At 38.6% G+C, this 21,327-nt stretch overlaps 1 protein-coding gene across 1 annotated transcript in view; it reads right to left on the bottom strand.

Moving 5' to 3' along the window:
* LOC107583304 (Usher syndrome 2A (autosomal recessive, mild)) overlaps positions 1-21,327 on the bottom strand; it is a 227,522-nt gene that overhangs the window by 169,822 nt on the left and 36,373 nt on the right. Inside the window, exons 10-16 of the mRNA XM_016269485.1 lie at positions 17,525-17,720; positions 16,468-16,598; positions 14,279-14,474; positions 9,406-10,053; positions 6,019-6,202; positions 3,881-4,044; positions 1,884-2,042 (exon numbers count right to left, since the gene is read on the bottom strand). Of these exons, the coding sequence (XP_016124971.1) occupies positions 1,884-2,042; positions 3,881-4,044; positions 6,019-6,202; positions 9,406-10,053; positions 14,279-14,474; positions 16,468-16,598; positions 17,525-17,720 (1,678 nt within the window). The remainder of the gene's footprint in view (positions 1-1,883; positions 2,043-3,880; positions 4,045-6,018; positions 6,203-9,405; positions 10,054-14,278; positions 14,475-16,467; positions 16,599-17,524; positions 17,721-21,327) is intronic.

Raw genomic sequence — 21,327 nt, 5'->3', positions numbered from 1 at the left:
CGCCAGAGCGCGTACACATCTCGCGCACCGGAAGCCGTGCGCGTGCTCAAAGCAGTTGGACATAGTGGTGTATTAGAGGTAAAAAATGATATAAATACTGTTCGGTTTCTCGCACAAACCGATCATTTCGTGTGTTAGGACATCAATGTGTCGTCACGAGCCGCAGGGTTTAATTTGGATTTGTCTGTGCATGTTTTTTTTACTCTCATAGACTTTGTTACCATTGCCATCCATTATAAGACTGATAGACTGCAACGGTTGGACTTAAAAATCATCAAATGTGTTCTACAGAAGAAACGAAGTCACCTACATCTTGGATGCCCTGGGGGTAAGCAGATAAACATCAAATTTTCATTTTTGGGTGAACTATCCCTTTAATGACATTTTTTCAAACGTCATGAGGTGTCATCAAGTAATAAGTAATAAAATATTTTCCCCACACTTTGAATGTGAGTGGACACATTTTAGACATAATTTCTAAATATTTATAATTTTTTTTAACAAATATCATTAATAATTAATAAAAATCATTATGTTTTTGGGGAGTCGCACCTCATGACATTTTTCAACTTGAACTAATCTTTCCTTCTCACAAAAAGGTCAAATTAACACAGTAATGAGCGTCTGCAGGAGTCGTTTCCATGATATTATTTCTTCTATCACTATTATTGTGTCACAGTTGTTTAGGACATCATTGTTTATGACATCATAGTAGGCCTGGGTGATAAAACCGTATCGATATTTATCGATGGTACACCTTCTTCGATATCGATAGAAAAATTGTTCGATATAGGCACGTACTATGAGTGATGCAGACAGCACACACAAACACGAACACATGCTGAAATGAGTGCTGTGCCTGCCTGTGATGAGGAGATTGTAAATAAAGAATGAATATTAGTCAAATTTAAAATAAACATTTGCATTTGGATGTTAGGTCTGCATCAGGGAGCGTCATCAGTGGCGCGCGAGATGTGGTGATGTAAGACGTTGAAGACGTAGTTGCATTTGAATGTTTTGTTAGTCTATCTCTAGCCCACGAGACGCGCCGCTGCTGCGTTCATTCAAAATATTAGAGAAATATAGAAGCTCAATGTGAAGAAGATCTTAATTTGGTTAAAACCAAAACCAATCCATTCACACAGAACACATATTCAGCGCATTTTCTAGACGGAAAAATATGACTGCTGCACTCGCATCTCAGAGAAGAGATGTATAGAAAGCCATGCAAAGTTAAAACAGTTTAAACTTTTAGAAAACACGTCACGAATTTGTGGACATTTATTCCTTTTCACTGTGTCTCATATGTTTTTAAATGCAGTCTGTGTGAATGGCGCTTCGGCTCTTTGGAATAAGCAATGCATAAATACATGATGCTGTTTTGTTCATAATTGTTTATGCAATTTACGAAATTATATTTGATTTTTATGAGTTAATATAGACGTAATGCACGTTTTAATAGAGTTACTTCCTTGCGTTGACAATTTAAATGTGCTGCATTATTTTGCTCATTGCGCCCTCCTGTGGCCTCGGGAGACAATTAGACCTATACAATAAAGACCTATTTAATCTGCATATAAAATTAAATATTTGTTTAATTTTTATTGTGTTTGATTGTTAAAACAAAAATATTTGTCGTTTGTCTCAATAAATTGTGTTAATTATAAATACTGTGGTTAAATGAAAAAAAAAAATTCTATTGCTTTTTGTTTTAAAAAAGGTTACAAAAATGTCAATAATTATCGATTCCAAACGATATGAAACATTATATAATATTTTAGCTATATCACCCAGCCCTACATCATAGTATCATTTAATTCCAGAGCACAATCATATTTTATATACTCAGACAAAGATATTATGGAAGCACCATAAACACTAACCGAATGGGTGCTGGCTGTGGCTGATGTGGATGATCTCTGAATCTCGAAGCAGTGTGTACATCAGTTCATTGCTGTTGGGGGAGTCAGGGGCTCTCCAGCTCAACTCTATAGCCGTGGAGTTTAGAACCTGGCCGAGAGGAGGAGGCTGCTGTTGGGGATCTGAACAGGAGTGGGAGAGTGTAAGCCGAGACATATTGGTGATAAATCTGCATTGTGAAACAGAATTACACAAGGTTAAAGCACCAAAGCTGCTAGCTAATAGGGAAAATGGACTATGAATATACTAGAGCAATAATCATTTGTTACATGTAAAAACTGCTAACTTAATAAAAACACTGTACTGGAGGGGCACATTAGGGCTTTAAGGGTCTCCGTGAAGTTAAGTGCCGCATGCTCTAAACACGCAGACCAATAAACAGGTCACCTTACAGTATATACATGCTGAATGTTTATAATGTAGATATGCAACTGAACCCAGGAATGGCATAAGATCATGAGAGAGATATACATCTACAGTGGGGAAAAAAAGTATTTAGTACCAATTGTGCAAGTTCTCCCACTTAAAAAGATGAGAGAGGCCTGTAATTTTCATCATAGGTATACCTCAACTATGAGAGACAAAATGAGAAAAAAAAATCCAGAAAAGCACATTGTAGGATTTTTAAAGAATTTATTTGCAAATTATGGTGGAAAATAAGTATTTGGTCAATAACAAAATTTCATCTCAATACTTTGTTATATACCCTTTGTTGGCAATGACAGAGGTCAAACGTTTGCTGTAAGTCTTCACAAGGTTTTCACACACTGTTGCTGGTAATTTGGACCATTCCTCCATGCAGATCTCCTCTAGTGAAATGTTCAGCTAAAACATAAGGATGCAACATGATTAAATTTGAGTGTCAGCTCCTGGGCAAGTATCTTGAATAAAGTATGTAATAAATTCCACAGTCCAGCGTAAATACCACAGCAATTGAGTGACGGCAGTGAGTTCTGACCTTAGGTATGGCTCTCTTGCTCTAAACTTGCAAAGCAATTTGACTATATTGGGGAAATCTGCATTTAAATTACAGTCACTACAATAAAGAAACTCTATAAGAGGTATTTTCCTGTTTTTGAGCCAAATAAAGCATTCAAATAAAGCTCCTCAAAATTATATGATATGATTTTTCTTTTCTATGTTAAAATAATTCCTACTGAAAACGAAGGCTGGGATACATCAAAGGGCTTGTCCTTTTATTAGCTGATAGCCTTTAATTTATGCCAAATTTTGATTTCATGGGATCAGGCTGATCATGATGAAATAAATACATTTACATTATATTTACATTTAGTCATTTAGCAGATGCATTTATCCAAAGTGACTTACAAATGAGGACAATAGAAGCAATCAAAACCAACAAAAGGGCAATAATATGTAAATATATGTTATTTAATATTGAAAAGTATCAATAAAAATAGTTTAGTGTTATTTAAATGTATCATTATGCTTAGCGCAATATTGTGCTGTTAGCGTTGTAACATGCTAAAGTAAAGCAATTTAAATTAGTTGTGAATTATATATATGCATTCATATATACAGTATATACTTATATATATACACACACACTCACACAAACATAAACAATATATATTTTTTTCATAATTTTTCTTTTCGTTATTTGCTTATCATTGCATTTTTTGCTTATTGTTAACTAAAACTATATATATAAAACTATATATATATTTTAAAAAAATTAACGAAAATAACAAATGTTTCCTTGGCAAATAAGTTCAATAAAATAAACTTAGCTTTAAGTAATAAAATTACTATTATTGAAGTACTAAAAAATTATACTTAAAAAAAAAAAATAATAATAACAATTTATAAAAATAAAAATAATACTTAAACTCAAAATTTAAATGAAATATGAAATGCCGTAATAAAAATAAAAGCTAATTCAAAATATGTAAAATAACGCTGCTATTAATACATATTTAAAGTATATATTGATTCATACCTTTACTGCAGCCCAAGTAGTTGTTTGGATCCATGTGACTGGCTCCCTCCACACAGATGTCACATTTATCTCCAGTCATATACGGCTTGCACAGACACTGCCCCGTCTGGGGGTGGCATGTGCCATTGAATCCCCCGACAGGATCACATCCACAAGGCTCACACCTAGACACATGGAGATCACAAGAGACACAAAAACCATTTTCATAAGATAAAAAACAGTATCACTTCTTGTGACATTGTCCATGTCTGTAGAGGACATGAAATCAGGTAATTAACCAAAAGTAACAAGACCAGTTCTATTTACAAAAAACTGTGACCCTTTCCGACTGGCTAAGATACGAAAAGTTGCAAAAAGTGAATGTGTGCATGTTAGTGTGTGTGTTACTGTGAGGGAAGGGGGGGGTGGCACTTTGACAAAATGGAGGCATTCACAGATGCACCTGTCAGTGACACTTTTGGGAGGGGTGTAGAGGATGGAGGAGGAAAGGCCCTAAGGGGCCAGCAGCGGGTGATGTGGGGGCCAAGCGCCTGACACCCTCGAAAGCAGCTGATAAAAGCCACAGACTCTTAATGAGCTGAAAATTTGTTCTGTCAACTAGAGGGGCGTTTTGGGCTAAGCCACCCGTTTCCCAATGTGGTTCGACCTTGACTCCTCGGAAGGAGACAGTGAACTTTTTTTTCTCTTCGTCATGCAAAAACGAAGCCAATTGTGGTATCAAATTCTGTTATCAGTACCAATATTGCTAAGTTTCACATGCTTACATTCTCCATATTTGAAATATTCCAATAGCTTGCAGCTATCAAAGGAAATGACTCCAGATTGCGCCTCGATGTTTGTCTAGAACAAGTGTTGCAAATAGAGCTGGAAAGTTTGCAGACAAGGAATTAAGCAAGTTTGTCTAGCAACAGAAAAAAAAAACAGTAACCAGATATAAATATGACCTACACTTCTGTAAAATAAAACTTGCTTTCTTCCCCCAAGGTTAAATGATTAGCCAAGCACCACTTTCCATGTAGCCTATGTCTCTCATTTGCTGTGATGGCAAATCTTCCCTAACCATATTGTGGGTTTTTAACTACCTCTATTAGGTGGTCCGCAGCGAACGACCCAATATAAGAAAACAAAATAAGATGCATCGTCTTATTGATTCTGGGGCAGACAAATGAGTTTATAATATTTAGATAAAGAAATCTTTATTGTGTAGGATCTCCTGATGCAGTTCAAGCTTCCCCTCTAATCAGTTTAAATAGTTCATTTTTCATCCTTACTGGGTGAACGAGTGCAGCTGGATGGATTGTGTATGCAGTGATCTGTCACGACTCATATGGATTAACAATTTGTGATGTCCGGTAGCACTGTTGTTGATGCATTGAAAACACGCGCTCATGCTATTTGCATCTCACCAGCCAACAATTAATGTTCTCCCTGCCTACTGTGCACCTCAACATCATATTTTTTATTTTGAGGGGGGAAATGCTTAAAAGGTAAACGATGGTTGATATGGGAAGCGTTGACGATGTCCCCCACTGTTCCTTTTATTCACCCAGCAGGAAGGTCATTCAATGAGACTTCAACCAAACCAAGACTTAAATATAAAAATCATCAAAAGAAAATCTGCCGTGTGTAGGAAAGGGGAAAAAAATAGAAAAGAAAAATTATTTTCCAATCCACTGACTCCTGAGAATGCCAAGTTTTCCATCCCCAACTTAGGCCATATGTTCAAGCTGGGGAGCTGCTTTGGAGTATATCATTAAGACAGCTAACATATGATGCATTTACAACCTAATTGATGTATCCAACAAATCAACTATGCAGAGAGTATTAAAATGCAGCCTCGTTTAGAGGCGGGAGACTTTAATGGCTAATTTGACCTTTGCTGGCTCTGTCTGAACCCGTGGGCCAGTAAGCAGCTAACTGGCTCAAATCGCTATGAAAAGTGATGTGCATGATTTTCTAAATGGGCTTTATTCACTACTAGTGTTCAATCTCGGTGATGGGAGGGAGGTCTGGAGTCATTTTCGACTGTGATTTACACTGTTCTTTTTTACTTGATGATATATCTTGCTGCATGGTAATAAATTAAAACGTCTTTCTCGAACATGACCGAGATAAAGGTGTTGGACCATGGCACTGACCTGCCAACACTTGGATTAAAGCCAAAGAAGAGATCCTGGCACTGGTCGCATCTGCGACCGGTCAGTGATGGGTGAGCACACACACACTGCCCTGAGTGGGCAGCACACACCTGCCCTACCGCTCCAACAGAGTGACATTCACACACTTCACACTCGCTGAACCCCGCCTCAGACAGGAAGAAACCTGCAATGACATATGATGCGAAGAAACACAAACAGACTCATTATGCATTTTATGGTGAGCTCTCTCATTTACTTCCTCTTTTGCTATCACCACAATAAATAAAGTAAAATAAAATAAAATAAATAAATCTCTTAAGAAAAAGAAGTACTTTAGTATACCTTTAAAAAGTATTATTATGGAAATAACATATTTTAAAAGAATATACTTAAATGTGAACTGAATGCAATGTTTATGGACACTTAATTTCATATTATTTGCAATTAAAAGAAAATGTATTTTCGTTATATGCAATTAGTTGAACCAACCTAAATAAGTCTTAAGTACATCTTAGTATGTAATTTCAAAATTACTTTGTCTTGAAATATACACTTTGTGCATGTCATGTATTTGTAATTACACATTTGTAATGATGAATTTATAATTTAATTATTTTAAAATATAATTGTAAAATTGTAGTTATTCAAAACAATTAAGTGCACTTAAAAAAAAATCTCACCCACATGCTGTTCCAAACCTGTATCACTTACTTTCCTCTGTGGCAATATATATATATATATATATATATATATATATATATATATATATATATATATATATATATATATATATATATAAAATGAAAGTCAGTGGGGTCCAATGTTGTTTTGAACCCCACTGACTTTCATTGCATGGACAAATTATTTTCAGCAGTTCCATAGTTCCACAGAATAAAGTCATACAGTTTTGGAACGACATGAGGGTGAGTAAATTATGACATAAATGTAATGTTTGGGTGAACTGTCCCTTTAAGGGAATAAGTACAATACATCATTATTGTTTTACTGTGAGAAAAGGAGCTGTTAAGATATTCTGCCTAAAATCTCCTTTAGACTTTCACAGAGGAAAGAAAGTCAATGAGGTATTCTTTCTGGGTGAAATGTTCCTTTAAAAGTGTCGTGGTCCACTTTCCGTCTATATCTTCTTAAAAATAAAGTACGAGTTGAATCTCAAGGGCTCCGTCAGGCTCCTGCGCACATCAATCAGACAGGGGGCGCTGAGTTTGAGATGTTTCAATCACAGGCTGCTTCCCCTCCGGTGAAATACAACTGTGGCTCCGTGAGGGGAGCCGGGGGAGGGCCTGCAGAAACACAGTCATCAGTCCCCCCACCCTCCTCCAAATGGCTCTCCCCCCGCTCCCTGTGCTTTCAATTTACTCCTGCCAGCCCCACTCTCTGTACACATGCTTTATGTGCTGGCATGGGAGGCTGAGGCTTTGGTGAGCAGCAGGTACGCCCGCATTATTTCATCATGTGTGGGGGGGCACAAGCTAGGGGAGGGTTGGCCGTACATCCTTGTCTGGTTACCGTGCAAGCCATGCGCCCACATATCATATGCATAGGCTCATTGGTGGATGTTGGGCAGCATGGTTTCCATGGTTAGCCTAGACTAGCTAATATGGCTTAAGCTTAAATGACCAGACAAAGCTACATTGCTAGATACCTTATCTTAGTGGTAGAGACGTTGAAGTCACATGACCATGTCTCGCGTTGCCAGACCTTCAGACTGATGGCAGAAGGTCTGGGAACCTTGGCCACTTTGAACGGCAAGGACTGCCCAAAAGGCCATATGACTGACAGATAAAGCAACCAATCATGTTTCGTTTTGTGCCGTGTCATGTTTAGGGGTGTGGAAATGCCCCCACAATAACACACCGGTGTGTAAAACTCTTGGACATATTTTAAAGATTCTATGCCGTGAACTTTAAATATTTCACATACTTTTGAAAATCCAGCATTTAGTTGATCCTGATAAGCTCATTGTCACAGTTGTAAACATGACGGCTTTCTTCTAACATGAGTGGGTTTGGCATCACGGCATATTTGTTTCCAGGCGGAATGTTAAAGAACACGACACACACGTCTCCCGGAAATCCTGTATAATTCAACCAATCTGATGACGACTTCGAAACTCCCAAAGTGTTTCCAATTTTGTGTGCCATATGGATCAGACGTTCAGTCAATGGTTCATGGGTGTGACGTCTGATGCTGAGACTACCATGGTGTAATTCGTTTATAGCCTAATTTGAGCTTTCTTTAGCTTCCTAGCAATTGTACTTAGGCTTCAAAAGTCATAAAAGTTGTTAGTTTGTAAAGATTGTCTTGATGAATAAAACATGTAAGAACCATAAGCTTTTGCTGGTAACAGTGTTTAATTTCTGCAAGAATCCAAAAGCCAATGAAAAAAATACTATTGACTTTTTGTTGAGAGAACCAGGGTAATGCCAACTACTGCATTGGCCTACAAAAATGTAATTCCTGCAGCTCTCCATTGAAGGGTCTGTCTTGTTTTTTATGTATTTATTTATTTATTAAATTACACTAGCATATAGATGACCTCAAGCTAATACACATATACTGTACTAATATGCACAAAAATTCTAAATTTAAATAATGTGGTCTTTAAGCTGGTCTAAACTAGTCTAAGTTGTTTTATCAGCAGGGTTTAAGGGTTGTGTTCAAATTTGTTGATGGACAATACAGTATTAGGATAGGATCAACTATCCAAATTACTAATAGGAACATATCTTTACAGTACTCTAAAGTAGCAGCAGCTTTTTGGAATTGGAAGGCAAAAGTGCAAGTTGGCTTTACAGTAAACAGTGAGGGTTAATCTTCATTACGAAGACAAAGGGACCAACTGGTACAGCTGGTCTAGCCACACTGACTCTTGAGCCCCTGGCAGTGCACTTCTAGCACTTACTATGCTGCAAAGAATAAGGCAAGTGCAAACATTTCCACCCCCTGAAGTGCACTTGAGTCATGAGGCCAGCACTGGCCCAACAGCCACTGAGGGGGTTGATTGAGGGTACATGAGAAATGGCCTGTAGCTATGCTAGTTAAACGCCAAAGGCCAAAGTGACTGCCAAACACACTCAATTCCCAGGCACAATCTAGGAAAAAAGGAATAACAAAACAATGCAGCAGCTTGCAGAGCCAAGAACAAAATGCAAGGGAGTCATTAGTTAAGAAAAAGAAGAGAGCGCTTTGTAATTCAAAAGATGTTTACGCAGATACTTCAAATGCAATGCGCAATGGCTAGGAATCACAGTAAACAACTAAAGCAATGAATTCTCTGGCATTGCCAACACAGTATAATGAGCTTACAAATACACCATCTACCTTGTAAATACACACACAGTTTCAAATCAGACTGAAAGGACCAACCTGGTTTACAGGTTCCACAGTCTTGACCGTAACGTGTGGGCAAGCAGATGCATTGACCACTAACAGGGTTGCACACGGTTGCAGGTACGGTGCCCATGTGATCACAGTGACATGGTTGACATCCATGCGTGGCGTTGGCAGAACTCAGGTTGTAGGTGTGAGATGAGCATCGATTACAACTTAGTCCCTCTACGTTGTTTTTACACATGCATTGGCCTGTGGTCTTGTCGCACACATCTGAACCATTTACCGTGCCTCTGAGCTCACACTGGCAAGGCACACAGCCCAAGGAGTTGCTGCTGTGCAGACTGTGGTATCCATCCCGGCACACGTCACACCGCCGGCCCTCTGTGTGAGGTTTGCACCTACACTGTCCGGTCACCGCATCACAGGAGGTACCGGGAACAGATCCGTTTGGACTGCAGTCACAGGGCAGGCAGACTCCACTGCCATTCAGACTGTAGAAGTGAGGGATGCAGGTGTCACAGAGGAGGCCTCGTACGCCATCTTTGCACTCGCACTGGCCAGTGAAAGGATTGCAGAACTGGTGTAGAGAACCCCATGGGTCGCAACCACAGGGAATGCAGCCATCAGGATCTGTGCGATTGAGGAATTTGAAGCCGTAGTTACAACGGTCACAGGTTAGACCTAAGTATAAAAAGAGGAGACCACTATCAGTGCTATTCCAAACCAGGACCCCAGGAGGTACTTAAGCAGGTTTCAGGAGCTTATTTCAGGAGAATTTGCTGTTAAATTTATAGAACAAAAATAGTAACTTTAAATATTTAAATTTAAAAAAGATAATAGCTGTGGCAATTGCCAATGGTTTTCCATTTACTGTTTATACTTTAGTGGGGTTTTTTTATGGTTATGGTGTGGTAATTATTACCAGGATTCCATTTCATTTAATCCTTCATTGTAAGTAACCATTTTTTTGCAAAAATAATTAGTGTCATTGCAAATTTTAAATAAAGATATTTACTAAATTTCACATAAAAAATGAAAAAGCCCACATTGACCTTTTATTTATTTTTTTAATTAAAAAAAATTTACTCTGAGGTGGAAACTTTCCATTTCTGAAAGAAAACGTGATGTGAATATGTGAAAGTCAATTTACGTGGATAACCCTAGTAACAAAAAAAATATGTGCATATGTATTTTCTCTTTGCAGATTGTAGCATTTCATTTATCTTCATTCAACTAAAGTTATTCAAATTCATCTTACCATCCACAAACCACCAACCTCAAAGGGTTAGTTCACCCAAAAATGACAATTCTGTCATTAATTACTCACCCTTCTTCTTCGGAACACAAATTAAGATATTTTTGATGGAATCTGAGAGCTCTCTGACCCTGCATAGACAGCAACGCAACTGAAATGTTCCCAAGTCCAGAAACATAGCAAGGAGATCTGTAAAATAATCCATGTGACATTAGTGGTTCATCCGCAATTATACGAAGCTACAAGAATACTTTTTGTGAGCAAAAGAAAAAAAAAAGACTTTATTCAACAATTCGTCTCCTATGCATCACCCTGGTGCCATTTTGGAGAATATCCGCTGGACGTAAACAACATATGCTATTCTGTGTCAGCTGCATCACAGTTGTTGAATGTTTTCATTAAAATCAAAGCGCAAACAATGTAGGAAACAGATCCGGCGTGACGCAGCTGACACAGAACAGCATACGTTGTTTACGTCCAGCTGATATTCTCCAAAATGGCACCAGGGTGATGCAGAGGAGTCAAATTGTTGAATAAAGTTGTTATTATTTTTTCTTTTGTGCACAAATATTCTCGTAGCTTTGTATAGTTGCGGATGAACCACTGATGTCACATGGATTATTTTACAGATCTCCTGGCTACGTTTCTGGACTTGGGAACATTTCAGTTGCGTTGCTGTCTATGCAGGGTCAGAGAGCTCTCAGATTCCATCAAAAATATCTTAATTTGTGTTCCGAAGATTAACAAAGGTCTTACGGGTTTGAAACGACATGAGGGTGAGTAATTAATGACAGAATTTTCATTTTTGGGTGAACTAACCCGTCAACATCTGAAATGATTTGGTCTTGGCCTTTACATCATAACCCACATTTCATAACACTCTGTAGTACATAGTAAACAAACAAGTAAATCAGTGAAATATTACACAAGGAATAAAAAACTAAATTGGTAATGTCATCATTAAGTGAGGCCCTTTCCCAATGATGAACGACTCACCTCGGGCGTAGCACTTAATTTCTCTAAAAGGAAAATAAATAAATTAAAAGACCCAAGAAAGGCAATGGAAGGGAAAAAAGTAAAAATAACTATGAGGCTAAAAAAGAATTACAGCTCATTTGGAGACCCTAAAAAGTGGTCTACGTGGAATCAAATCATATCAAGTTTTTTAAAATGTGTGCGGTGCTTATTTGAATATGCCATACATATTCCTGACAGGTAATCTATTCCTAATGTTGCTGAGCAGAGCCTACAGGGCAAACCGTTTACAGCCATAAGTACTGAGAACTCCACACACCTCCACTGCTGTGTATTCCGCAACAGAGCTCCACATTAATGAATTTAGATATTAATATATTGCTCCCTACCCACAGTTAAACCTCATTACAACATTATGTTAAGTGCACAATGTGACACAGATGAATACCCCAATAATATCACACCAAAGGTGCCGCAATTTGTCATTGTGTGCATGGCTTGTGGATGTTGGAAAATCTGTGTAACTCTTTAAACGCTATGGTAACTGTGAGCCATCCAACTGTGAATATAAGAAGAAATTAATGACTAAATCTAACAACAATCTGCAGGTAAAAATAAGCAAGTAAATATTTATGCTTAAGATATTATTTTTGATAAATTGGAGTGGATTTGGTTTTAACACTTATGATTATATATACTTTTTAATATATATTTGACTGCCCATTGGTGCACCTATGGAGTGGGGTGTGTACCAGCGCAGCCCACATTTTATCAGTAATGCTTTTCTGCATATTATTCTCATACATCAACATTTCAAAGCACATTGTGTACGCAGAGCACTTTGGACGCTTGATAAATTGTGTCCTTATGAAGCTGCGGCTGGCCTCAAACGCGCTGGAGGTAATAAATTGCCTTAATCAAATCTAATTTCTGAAAAATACCTGTGGGAACTACAAACAAAGAAGCAGGTCTTGTAAGAAGCATGAAAAATAAGGAAGACAGGGGCAGTTTATTATAATCAACTTGGTATTGAATTACAAAATTAAAATGAGGTGGTCCTTGATATTCTGGCTTAGCAATACACATGATCTTCTAAGTAACATTCTTTTGCATTTCATAAGAAAACTGTTCAAAGGTACAAAGGATAAAAAAAGGAACAGATTTATCGCAAAGACCTGGAATGCCTGGAAAAGCTGGAAGAAAAATCCCTTTGGCTCCTGCTCACAATAAAATTGTGAGAAAAAAAACAGGGCTTTGCCAAAAAAAAAAAAAGAGCCTGATGGTAAACAATTTAATCATTTCATTTACATATGCAACACAGCAGAGTGATCACCGTATGCTTCGTATGTTTTCATTTCAGAAATTAAAAAATGCAAACAAGAAGAAAATGAATAATTTTGAATAATTTCTAATATAAAACGGCATATCAACCATTGTCAAAATAATTTGGTAATATATTTAATTTAAAACTTACTGAAAGACAACATAGAATATATATATATATATATATTAAGTTTGTCCAACCTCATTGCCATTTAAAATTAATTAGATTAAGAAACAATAGTAATAAACATAAAAGAAGTTAACAAAAAGTTTACATTCATATACATTTTAAGCTAAAATCTTAATGTTGATAAAAATGAAGACCATGGCTGATATGCCAAATATTTATTTATTAGTTTATCTACATAGAGACAGTACAACATTCATGATTCCAGCCATACTCATTTATCTGTATATGTACCGTATTGACCCGAATATAAGACGAAAAAACGCAGTCGTCTTATATTCAGGGTCTAGACTCTAGACTTTGACATGTCAATAATACACCCACCACAATAGGTGGCGCCAAATACGCATAAAACGAGTGTGCCATGAAATACGTAATGTAATGCGTGTTGTAAAGATTGCGAGTAAACACAAAAGAAAAAGAAAACCTTACAGCTGCATGAGTCGTGACTGTCACGTTAGCCTGATGGGACCAAACTCCCTTTGTGATTTTAAAATGTAAGACAGTACCCAGATTTGAAGACTACAGTAAGATTTAACTTCTACTGTTAATAAGATTTTGGTAGGCTACTATTAGATGGATAGCCTAAATGTTTTTTGTTTTTTTTAATGGTATATCAAAAAGTGTATATTTTTTAAATGTGATTGTTGCTACATTTGATCAGTTTTTACCATACTTTTAAAACAAAAATTATTTTAAAATGTAAGACAGTACCCAGATTTGAAGACTACAGTAAGATTTAACTTCTACTGTTAATAAGATTTTGGTAGGCTACTATTAGATGGATAGCCTAAATGTTTTTTGTTTTTTTTAATGGTATATCAAAAAGTGTTTATTTTTTAAATGTGATTGTTGCTACCTTTTATCAGTTTTTACCATACATCTAAAACAAAAATTAAAATAGGAAAAATATGCAATATGAAAATAATTGAAGACAAAATGTGTTTTACTGAGAAAAAAAACAAGATTTGGTTTTTAAAAAGCCTTTTTCCAAAAGGTACATCTGGAAAAAGGGGGGTCGTCTTATATTCGGGCCAATACGGTATTTATTTCTTACCCTGTACAGCTTATCAACTTTGTGGGAATCAACAGGGAGAGACAGAAAGAGATGGATGGGAGAAGAGAGTGAAAGAGCGATGGAGGACGCAATGCAGTTTGATACGTACCGATTACGTTTGCCTTACACTGGCATTGACCTGAGTCCTGGTGACAGGTAATATCTGGCTGCACGGTCCCGGCGGTATTGCAGTTACAGGCGTGGCAGCCGTCAGCCAGTGCCGACTGCAGCTTGTAGAATCCGTGTTGGCACTGATTGCACTGTCTGCCAGACACATGTCGCTTGCACTTACACTGCCCCCCGATCTGCAGAGGAAGGAGAGCGTCACATGACTGTGCTCCAATTAGTCAAGTTGAGGAGGCCAGTGTGAGTGTGTGTGAGTCATGGATGGGCAGCTCTGCTCTGTTTCTACCCCCCCACCCCGACGATTCCCCACTGGGCTGCTGGGAAGCTTTTTATCTCCATTACAGAGAATGGAGTGGTTTGGGATGAGGGGGAAGAGGTCACAACACCTGAGCTCAAAAGCTGCCATTGTGCAGAGGGTTATGTGGCTTAACAAAACGGGTCTCTTCTTTGGGATGGATTGAAAGTACCAGCTGTTGTTTGGATGAAAAGAGGAAATATTTGATACTACTAACATGAATAGCTACCGGGACCCTTGTGGTAAGGTTCTATAAGTCAGAACTTCAGGAAAAGAGACTAGATATCCCTAATGAATCAATGCTTAAAGGGAGAGTTCAACCAAAAATTTTGATATTTTGTCATCATTTACTCACCCTCAAGTTGCTCCAAACCTGTGCAAGTTTCTTTCTTTCTTTCTTTTGCTCCCCATTGACTTCCATGGCATTTTTCCTTACTGTGGAAGTCAATGACAACCAGCAACTGTTTGGCTATCAACATTCTTCAAAATATCTTCTTTTGTATTCAACAGAAGAAAGTAACTAAGGTTTGGAAAAATTTGAGAGAGAGTAAATGATGACAGGCTTTTCAATTTTGGGTGAACTATCCCTTTAAGTGCTGATTGAAAAGTTAATAAATCAACCAATAATATAACATAACATAACATAATAAAATAGCAGTAGTAGTAGTAAAAATTACATTATTACATTATTTACAAATATTCAGTGTAGTCTCACTAAATGTCACCAGAGTTCATACAAAATATTTACTGGAATAAACGAAAGCTTTTTTGCATGACTTAATAGAAAAGAAAAAAATCTGCATCAGAAAAATACTATCAAATCTTGAATCATATATCAATAATGTTAATAGGATAAAACATAAAACATAAGCTACATAAATTCCAACCATGAGCCAAGAAGGCTCAATCCCTACCCAGCACCAAACAGAAACTGCCCAACCAACAGTGTAAAGTAATTTCCATATGTGAGGAAATAATCATTCTGATCATTTAAATAAGGTAACAATCCAACACGGGGCTGACCCAACCATTGATTCTGAATTTGTCATTCACTATATCTATCGACATGTATCTGTTCCTCCAAACTGGCTTTCATGTAGCTAAGATAAAGGAAAAGGTGGGGGAGAATTCTCCCGAGAGAGGCTCTCATGACGACACTTTTACATACTCCCTACTGATCAAACCACTGATAAATGCTGTTGTGAATACTAAAGTCCTCAGCCAATACATCAATGCAACCCCCTCGAGAGGGACTGGCCAATATCGTTATCTGAATCTACAATTCTCAGGTCCATCACAAAGCTGGAGATCAAACCCTCAGATGTCTGCCTTTGCATATGCAGAGATATTGCCTTGATGCTACTGTTGCACCTTGAAATTCAGAAATTTATCTAATATCTCAAATATCAGATATAGATCACAAGCCAAAAAAATCTGCATAATGTGTTAAAATGAGCTTTAAGTTCTATAAACTATTGTAGAAATTAAATTAATCAAAATATTTAATAAACAGATATGCAAATAGCAGGAGATAAACTTGGTGAATGATGGGGGTTCATTATCTGCTTTGTTTTCTGTGGGTTTTTATTTATGAGAAATGCATACATTTTTGTGGATGAATGTATACAGGTGCATCTCAATAAATTAGACTGTCGTGGAAGAGTTCATTTATTTCAGTAATTCAACTCAAATTGTGAAACTCATGTATTAAATAAATTCAATGCACACAGACTGAAGTAGTTTAAGTCTTTGGTTCTTTTAATTGTGATGATTTTGGCTCACATTTAACAAAAACCCACCAATTCACTATCTCAACAAATTAGAATATGGTGACATGCCAATCAGCTAATCAACTCAAAACACCTGTCCACACTTACCGCTTCACATTCTAAACTGCCATTGACGGTCCCAGTGCTGTGGCACTCACACGGTTTGCACACGTCCTTGGCCCACAGGAGTGCACCCACTTCCCTGTAGAACAGACTCCGACACCGCTCACAGTTCCTGCCTTTAAACCCAAAGAGACAGAGTCTGCGTGTGCTTGTAGAAGGAAATGGGTGGGGGGAGGGGGAAATTGATGTCAACCTATTAAAATTCAATCATATCATAGGACTATGATTTCAAATTAAAAAACTGCAGTCTTGGGAGAAGTCCGGAGAGAGATGTGTAATTTTCTAAGGTGTCCATTTTAATGTCCTCTTTCATCCCTACCTGCCACTGTGCCTGATGCCCAGCATATGAAACAATGAACCTGTTAGCATGGCCTGATTTACTTCATTAAATGCCCATCTGTTTTCGCTCTGATGCATTATTTCAATTTTTTCTGCTCTGCTTTCTGATGCTTTCATTATATCACTACTATTTCTCCAGCTGTTGTAATGAAAAATATCTGGGTTTCTGTTAGATATGGCATATTGGAACAATACTAAATTATTTTATAAATCATGAGACAGAAATAGGTCTTAGAGGTTGACCAATATGGGTTTTTCAATAATCGACTGGGATATTTAAAGAGCAAGATGACTGATAGCCAATACATTCTGATAATCTATTCATATGTTTAAACTTTTTTTTTTACAAAATATTTACTTAAATTTTACTCATCTTTTTGCCAAATATTTGAAACATTTGAGATATGAAACCCCTAGGGTAAAATCATTCTATTTTACATTTTTATTATATAATTTTTAAAATACAAATGTTCACTCCAAATTATAAGTGTGATGAGAGAGGTTAAATTGAAAACTTACATTTTATTTTACATATTTTATACAAATTATTCATGTTTTAAATTTAAAGCAGAAAATTCTAAAACCTTTAGGCTTCAATACATTTCCAAATGTAATTTTACATTTCAGATTTTCACTGTTTCACGAATAGGAACATTACAATACAGGCACACTCTGAAAAAAAATAAACATTAAATGCTGTTACCTGTGGTGTGATGTGTACAGTTATCACACACCCCTCCTCCTCCTCTAAAGTGATCTTCAGGGTGAGGATCCAGGCTGGCATTGTAGTGGCAGGAAGAGGTGTGGCCGTAGCACTGGCATGGGCGGCAGTTGTACGCCTGTACCTGATCTCCAGCTCTGAATGGCTTGTCATTGAAGAGAGGAGAGCAGCTCTCGCACTGTCGGAAAGAGTGAGAGATCAGAGCACATCTACATACATCATCTACATATACATTTATCAGCAATATCCAGATGCGACCTCAGGGTTCAATGATAAAGTCCCCACAGTCACAAATAACACAATATTTCCATATGTACAAGACAGAGTAAAATTAGCTCATTTATTATGAGTGACTTTCAACAACTGAACTATTTTAATAGAACACTTTCAACGAACGAACATCTCATAACCGAAAGTAAGAGACGAAGAGGCAACAGGAGAAAAATTAGTTTTTTGAGCCTTTACTGGTAAAGTGTTTAATTTTTGTGAATGGTCATTACAAATTACTGAGAAAATGGGAGGCATCAAATGCAAAGATTAAGCAAAGGATTCCCCAGCGACTGCTCAAGCTGTGGCATAGGCTCGCTGTGTCAGACTGCTGTTTGGGCAGCCATAGTGGGCCGTGAGCCCGGAGGGAATTGCAAATTCAGCAGGCTGGATGCTGGAAGAGCCAGACACAGACCACCCGCCACTACAGTCCTCTATGACAATCAGGGGTCTGACAACATGCCACAGGGATTTGGATTTTTACACTTTGCAGAATGTAGGTTCAGAGAGAGCAACTATAAGTGCAACAGTTTTGCAAAACTAAAGCATAAATTAGCCTATAAAAACACATCCCAGATATGAATAGGGATTAAGAGTGAAGGGAGACTGAATCTTTTGTTTTTAGCGAGAAATAAACTACATAATTAATCATTAAAAAGTCTACAATATGGTTTAGAATTTTTCAAAAGAAAATTGAAACAAACTTACATTAAGAAATTAAAAATGTCTGATGGACTTGTTTATTACAAAAACAACAGCTTTTCTCTTCACAAGATGTTAACTGATGGACTGGAGTTGTGTGGATTACTTGTGGATTATTGTGATTTTTTAAATTCTGATGGCACCCATTCACTGCTGAGGATCCATTGAGCAAGTGATGCAATGCTAGATTTCTCCAAACCTGTTCCAAACAAACTTAACTGAACAAGCACCTGTCAGGAATGTAGATGTTAAAAAATACAGAACCAGTTCCAAATAATGTATGTGTTCCAAAGTTGATTAATATGGAAAATGCAAATAAGTAGACTAATTTAAAAACAAAACTAAAACTACAGGACAGAGATCAGCACATGCAGGTATTGTGTGTTTTGTATTTGTCTCCAGTGTGTGAGGAGAGGAGCTGGGCTCCAGTGGGAAAAGAGCCTTCATCCCGTGTGAAAGGCCTGTGAATGCCATGGCTAATTTCACGCTCCCTCAGGAAAGGTCTGCGCGTGGCTGCACCAGTTGCGAGCCTACAGTTAACCTTTAGCCTGTTTGAAAACACAAGATTTTAGCAATACATTGCCAAAATGGCATTCCCCGTCATCTATAGTCGCTCTAGAAAAAAAAGAAGGGATTGCACTGAGGCTGATTACACAACTTTAAATCGGTAATTATAGTGGAAAGGACACTAATATTTCATAATGCTATGAATATGTCTGATATTTAGTGTGACTGTCACGAATCCGGTCAATGAACTTTCGTCTGCTAGCCATCAGAGGTCACCCTTCCCATTTCATTGACTCTCGCACTACACACTGTTGCATATCACCCTGGACTACATATCCCATCATCCACTGCACTGATGACACACACACAGTTGATTGCACAGCACTGATTGCACACAGCTGTTATCACTCACACATCCCCTATTTAACTCTCACTCTGATCCCATTCCACTGCCGAGTATTGTATGCGTTTATCACTCTCTTAGCGATAGCTACTCTACGGAGCCGGTTTCCTTTCGTTAGTCTTTGCCTAGTCTTGCCTTGTCTGTGTCCTCGTCTTCTGATTATTGCCTGTCTACTTCGGATTACCTCTCTCGTCTTGCCCTGTTCGGATACTGTTTGCCCCTGCCTGGACCTTTGCATTGTTATTGGATAACCCCCCGTGTCAAGCCCTCTGGATATTGTTAGCCACTTATCGACCACTCCCGTTTTTGATTACTCTTCTGTCTTGCCCTCATTATACCTGTTTGCCATTGTTCGACCCTGCCTGTGTTTCTGACCTCTTCTGTTCTAAATAAAGCTCGCACATGGATCCGCACGTCTCACGTCTCGTCAGCCCTGTTACAGAATACTTGGCCATACAAGGATCCAGCAGCTTCTCAGATGGACATTGGCCAGGTATGGATGTGGCGAGAATATTGTTAGCCCTTAAACAGGGCACACGATCTCTGGAAGGGTATATCACGGAATATTTGGCTTTAGCTACAGGCTCAGAATTACCGGACTGCCTTTTAATTGACTTCTTTTGTAGTGGCCTTAACCAGCCAGTAAAATCACGAGTGATCTATGAGGGTCCTTGCTCGTCTCTACGTGATTTTATGGACTATGCCCTATTGTCTATTGGTTCAGGGTTCACTGTGGATATCGCGGAGAAACGCGACCCCGAATTCACTCGTTTTATGGCGGCCGCTCTAGAACACGCTCACAAGATGGCGGTGACAGCGGAGCCCGATCGCAAAATTGCGGACACAACAGCACCCCGTTATGTCACAGCTGCCAAACGTGAGTCAAGTCTAGTCACAGTTGATCTTCCTGAGTCGAGTCTAGTCACAGTTGATCGTCATGAGTCAAATCGAGTCACAGTCTATTATTATGAGTCTGGTCAAGTCACAGCTGATCTTCATGAGTCAAGTCAAGTCACAGCTGATCTTCATGAGGCAAGTCAAGTCACAGCTGTTCTTCGTGAGGCAGGTCAAGTCAAAGCTGATCTTCATGAGTCTAGTCAAGTCTCAGCTGATCTGGCAGAGCCTCGTCACGTCTCAGCTGTTCATCCAGAGCCTCGTCACGTCTCAGCTGTTTGTCCAGAGTTTCGTCACGTCTCAGCTGATCCTCCAGAGTCACGTCACCTCACAGCTGATCATCCAGAGTCACGTCACCTCACAGCTGATCATCCAGAGTCACGTCACCTCACAGCTGATCATCCAGAGTCACGTCACCTCACAGCTGATCATCCAGAGTCATGTCACTTCACATCTGATCATCCAGAGTCACGTCACGTCCTGTCTGTTGCACCCAGATTATCAAGGTCAGTCCTTCGGTATCCCAGTCTGGTATCCAGTGTGAGGGATGCACCACTGGTGTCTGCATGCGCAGCTGGTATCCCCAAACCCACTCATTTTAGCCCTACTGTTCCTCAACTGATTCCCCTGTCTGAAGCGCTCCCCTTGATGGGGATCGCATTTGGTGTGTTTGGGCTGCGTACACAACCACTGAACCTCCTGAGATGGTGGTGCTCTCTCCAGGTCCTCCAGAGGTGGCGGCTGAGGCTGCAGAACCTCCCGAGGCGGCGGCGCTCGCTTCGGCTCCTGGTATGGTGGTGGCGCACAGCAATGCACTTTCAGCTCGTCCTGTCACGGTCGAAGGGAACGTTGCTGAACTCTGTACCGATACGGTTAAACGGAACATTAATGAACTCTCCCTGTTTCCTGCTGGTATTACTGTAGAACCTCCAGAGGTGGCGGCATTCGCTGCAGAACCTCCAGAGGTGTCAGTAGTATCCATTTGTGAACTCTCTGCCTGTCCTGTCACGGC

This window comes from Sinocyclocheilus grahami, unplaced genomic scaffold, assembly GCF_001515645.1.
Source record: "Sinocyclocheilus grahami isolate Dianchi unplaced genomic scaffold, SAMN03320097.WGS_v1.1 scaffold4.1, whole genome shotgun sequence".
NCBI classification, from domain to species: Eukaryota; Metazoa; Chordata; class Actinopteri; order Cypriniformes; family Cyprinidae; genus Sinocyclocheilus; species Sinocyclocheilus grahami.
This window is presented reverse-complemented; position numbering and strand designations above follow the sequence as displayed.